This window comes from Malaya genurostris, chromosome 3, assembly GCF_030247185.1.
Source record: "Malaya genurostris strain Urasoe2022 chromosome 3, Malgen_1.1, whole genome shotgun sequence".
Classification (NCBI taxonomy): domain Eukaryota; kingdom Metazoa; phylum Arthropoda; class Insecta; order Diptera; family Culicidae; genus Malaya; species Malaya genurostris.
Genome location: NC_080572.1, coordinates 303,754,462 through 303,758,582, shown reverse-complemented (window position 1 = coordinate 303,758,582; position 4,121 = coordinate 303,754,462). Strand labels below are relative to the sequence as shown.

Below are 4,121 nucleotides of genomic sequence, written 5' to 3'. Positions count from 1 at the left end.
GAATGACTTGTGCATATTAGATATTTAAAGTTTTAGTGATAAGATCAGAGATGCCAGGTTTACAGATTAATCTATACTTCACTGATTCTCTTTGTGCTGCACAAACTTTAAAAATGACACAGAATTTTCTAAAGCGAATACAGACTGGCAATGAGCTTCTAAAATCTTCGAATTGCTGAGAAAAACACAGTGCAAAAGTATATTCAACAGTGCTCTGGATACCGCTAAGATCTTGTTTTTTTTCTCATGAAAATGATCCCATATAGGAAGAGGACACAGATTTTGCACAGACTGATTTTTGGATTGAACACACAGATTTTTGCAAAAAATACCTGGCATCCTTGGACAAGATAGTTTTGTTGATGTTCAATTCGATTTTAAGCACAAATTTTCACCGAGCTGTTTCTTGGTATATATGATTCAGTTTTTTTTATCTCTAACGCGACGTGGATTCTACATTTTCTATCAGAAGTTAGGTAATTTTCCAAACCAACGTACAGTAAATTAGTTCGGAATAAGATTTATTGTATTTTATTTTCAGACAAATGCGTATGTAAGTTTTACCTTAAAGGTAGAATTTTATTTTTAACTTCGATTTTTGACTCGTTGAAATGAAGCAAAAACAACAACAGGAAAGCGTAAGGCACACAAAGCCATGCCTGATTTGTCATACATTGATTCAAAAATATTTTAGGTCGACTTCAAAACACGGATGGAGGAGGATCGTAAACTACCACCGGCGTTAAAGAAACTGTTAGAGTGGGATGTTGTGGTCACGAAACAGTTCGTAAGCTTTCTACTAAATTTTGTTCCCTTTCGATCATTACGCACTCACTGCAAAGTTTTGGAGGTACATTTAATGCGCACACTGTTCGTTATTCCTACGAAAACTATTCGTTCTAAATTTCCAGTACTCTTGCCATGGAATTGCGTGGTTGTCCGGCTGGCTCGCATTTTGTTGGATGATAGATAAATCGGACTGGTATCAGATGCAAGTAAATTTGTTTATCGGTCTCCTTACTGATATAGTGACGGTGGCCGTCATTAAAGCAGCTACAAGACGTCGCCGTCCAGCTGTTAACGATGACCCGTTTTGCATTGGACCGGATAAATTCAGCTTCCCATCGGGACATGTTTCCAGAGGTGTTTTCATCGTAACATTTCTAATCTACTTAGACCCAGTAACCTTCATTTTTTGGCCACCATTACTAGCGTGGTGCGTTGCGTTGTGTCTTTCGCGTTTATTGTTATTCAGGCACCATATTCTTGATGTTCTCGGCGGAATCGTTGTAGGATTATTTAATGCGTTCCTAATTTCTCTAATATGGTTTGATCAAGAGAGCTGTGTTTGGTTAATATCATACATGACCGATGAAAAGATTTCAGGGCCAGAGTATGGAGTTTAATAGGCTTATATTGAAAAGTCATTTGCTTAGAACATTAAAACTTTTGCTGTCATCAGTTTTGTAGTTTGCCAAAAAAAAAAAATATGTTGAAATTTTAGAATTATTAACTTTTATTAACACGTTCAAAACGCGTAAATTTCGACCGCCTTTGGAATCAGTGTCACTCGCACTGGCCTAACCTCATAAGCTTCGTTATCGATAGAATAAAATAGATCTTTGTCGCTATCTGACGGCTTCAGTCTCGCCGGAATCAATTCTACGGTACGAACTTCAATATGTTTCTCAACGGGACATTCAGTGTACCTTCGATTCCACAATCTCGACCAACTTTCCTTTAAAAAGCTAAACCCGGAATCGACTGATGGACTAAAAGTTATTGATAATTTCGGTTTGTCTAGTTCTTTTTCCACGTCGGCATTTAATGTTTGCAAAATGAATTCAGACGGATCAACATCCATCTCGATTGGAATGGAACATTGATCATTTACTATTTTGGAATAATCTATCGACTGTGTGGTGGCTTTCGCTTTCGGCAAAAATACCGACCACCATCTACTTGAGCCCTCTTGTTTCGGTTCCTGTAGCTGATTATCCTTATAGCACTTTCTACAGCCGGTGCAAGGTTCTGTGATTGTCATTTTCGCCTTACAACTCCACGTGGGTTGCCGATCGAAAGCATTGAACAGGAATGCTGTATATTCTCGCAAAGATCCAGTGTACCAATATTTGTCTCGAAGCTCTAAAATATCACGGAACGCTCCCCAATGCAAACTGCCAACCGCATAAACCGGTTTCTCTGGCACTTTTTCGTCTATCTCGTTGGGCAATACTTCAATCCTCATTACATCGATTTTATGTTTTTTCCCTGCAACAATGGCGTATGCAGCGTTGGCCATTGTTCGAACATCCTCTAGCGTCGTTCTTTGCGGACTGCTTCGAAATAAGGCGTTGGCTAAATTGTTTGTCCTTCCCACCGGTAGCAATCCAATCGGGCATTGAGCTCCATCTGAACGTCTTTTGAGACCAGAAACTGTTTCCGAGACTGTTCCGTCCCCACCGGCGACTAGAATTGCATCCGGAAGCGAATTTAACTCTTCAACGTAGCGCCGTGCGTGACCTTCGGAATCGGTTTTCACAACGTCCACTTCGAAGCCAGCCAAATGCAGAATTGGTTCACAGTAATCGTGGAACTGCCAACAAAAAAAAATAAGTTAGCTAGTCAATGGTTTTGTAGGACATTAACTGAATCTTACATCATCCTCTGATGACTTTTTGTTTGCTGCTGGATTGAGCAGAATCAAAACCTTTTGAAGTGGTTGATTAGCGGCAATCTGAACATCACCATATTTAGCTGCTTCGGTGCAGTAGTATCGCATAAGCTGTTTGATTCTTTAAACATACTAAGTCTTTTAATCTGACAATGTCTCAGAACTCGGGTACTTACTCGTATTTCTCTCGAGAGTAGGAGGCACCGTATGAGACAGCGCTAACGAGAAATACTGACTTTTTCCAATTATTTCGAACACTTTTTGCAAACTTAATAATAAATGCCATGCTTCTTAGCCTAAATAAACACTTTCGATTCTAGTTTTTATTCAAAACTTACACAATTGCAGTAAAATAACTAACGATATCATTTAATGCAGTTGCACATTTGTTTTGATTTTGTGTTAACCCTTCAGAATTTTATTTTTAATCTTTATTGGCATATTGGCACATTTATTATGAAATGAAATACAGAGGCGCTGCTCGTTCAGCAATAGCTGTAAAATCAGTGGGAAAATTTTAAATTAGTTAATTTTTCTACGATTTCTGATAAATTCATTCAAAAACTTAATTAACACTTAAATTGGATTAACGATCTCAGCCGTTCAAACCACGGTAGTTTATTTTTTCAGTAAAATAACATTTACTCAAAGCAATACCCCACTTGTACGCGGCGGGCAGATTTCCCCCCAGACGGCTGGCTATGTCTGCCAGCCATTTTTGCCGGAATTCAGCCAGAATTCCGGCAAAAGTCTGAAAACAATGCAACAACCGTTTCCGGCAGAGAATTTCGCCTAGCGGTTATTAACGGTTCTGTTTCTGTCGGATTCTTGCCATACAAGATTGGCAGAACCGTTTTGAATCGGTTCTAAATTTTTAGCGTCCTTGTTTTATTTTTTCAATAAAAAGTACATATGAAAGGCAATAAGTTATTGCCCTTCAAATATACTAACTATGCAAAATGTTATTGCCAATAATATTGCTTTCTCACTACCAAACATACCCATATTTCAATCTCATTTACCTCGTCATAAGACTTGTTTTTTGTATGTACATGCGGAGTTGACGAATATCGAACGAAGTCGAATAAAAAAAAGAAAAAGGACGAGAGAAATAAACAAGACACGTACGGCGAGATAATGACGCAATTCCGCCTGGACAATTTCGACAGAAGCCGGAATGCTGCCAGTCTTCTGACGGTTGCCAGAATTCCTCACAAGCGGGACCTTTCACACTACACACTAAACTTCGTTCGGTGATTTTTCCATCGTTTGACGAGTTTAGAACAGCCGAACTACCAAACATTCTCGTTCTACTGATATATCAGCACAAATAAACCTTTGTTGACAGTAGTACCTTAAGGTACCGTTGGAATGAAATAATAATTTAACTGAAAAAATCAGCTAACGAGGATGAAACAGCTGACATCGGTATACCAATTTAAGTGTG

At 38.7% G+C, this 4,121-nt stretch overlaps 2 protein-coding genes across 2 annotated transcripts; one reads left to right on the top strand and one right to left on the bottom strand.

Moving 5' to 3' along the window:
• Window positions 1-317: 317 nt before the first annotated feature.
• LOC131437065 (polyisoprenoid diphosphate/phosphate phosphohydrolase PLPP6) lies at window positions 318-1,506 on the top strand. The gene is made up of 4 exons (XM_058606119.1): window positions 318-476; window positions 542-638; window positions 695-850; window positions 912-1,506. Exons 2-4 carry the CDS (start codon window positions 612-614, stop codon window positions 1,404-1,406), a joined length of 678 nt encoding a protein of 225 aa, XP_058462102.1. The 5' UTR covers window positions 318-476; window positions 542-611; the 3' UTR covers window positions 1,407-1,506.
• Window positions 1,493-3,131, bottom strand: LOC131437064 (acylglycerol kinase, mitochondrial). Its single transcript, XM_058606118.1, has 3 exons — window positions 2,851-3,131; window positions 2,660-2,795; window positions 1,493-2,596 (listed from the first exon to the last, which is right to left on the bottom strand). The coding sequence occupies exons 1-3, from the start codon at window positions 2,958-2,960 to the stop codon at window positions 1,529-1,531; spliced, it is 1,314 nt and encodes a 437-aa protein (XP_058462101.1). The 5' UTR covers window positions 2,961-3,131; the 3' UTR covers window positions 1,493-1,528.
• Between the last annotated feature and the right edge of the window lie 990 nt (window positions 3,132-4,121).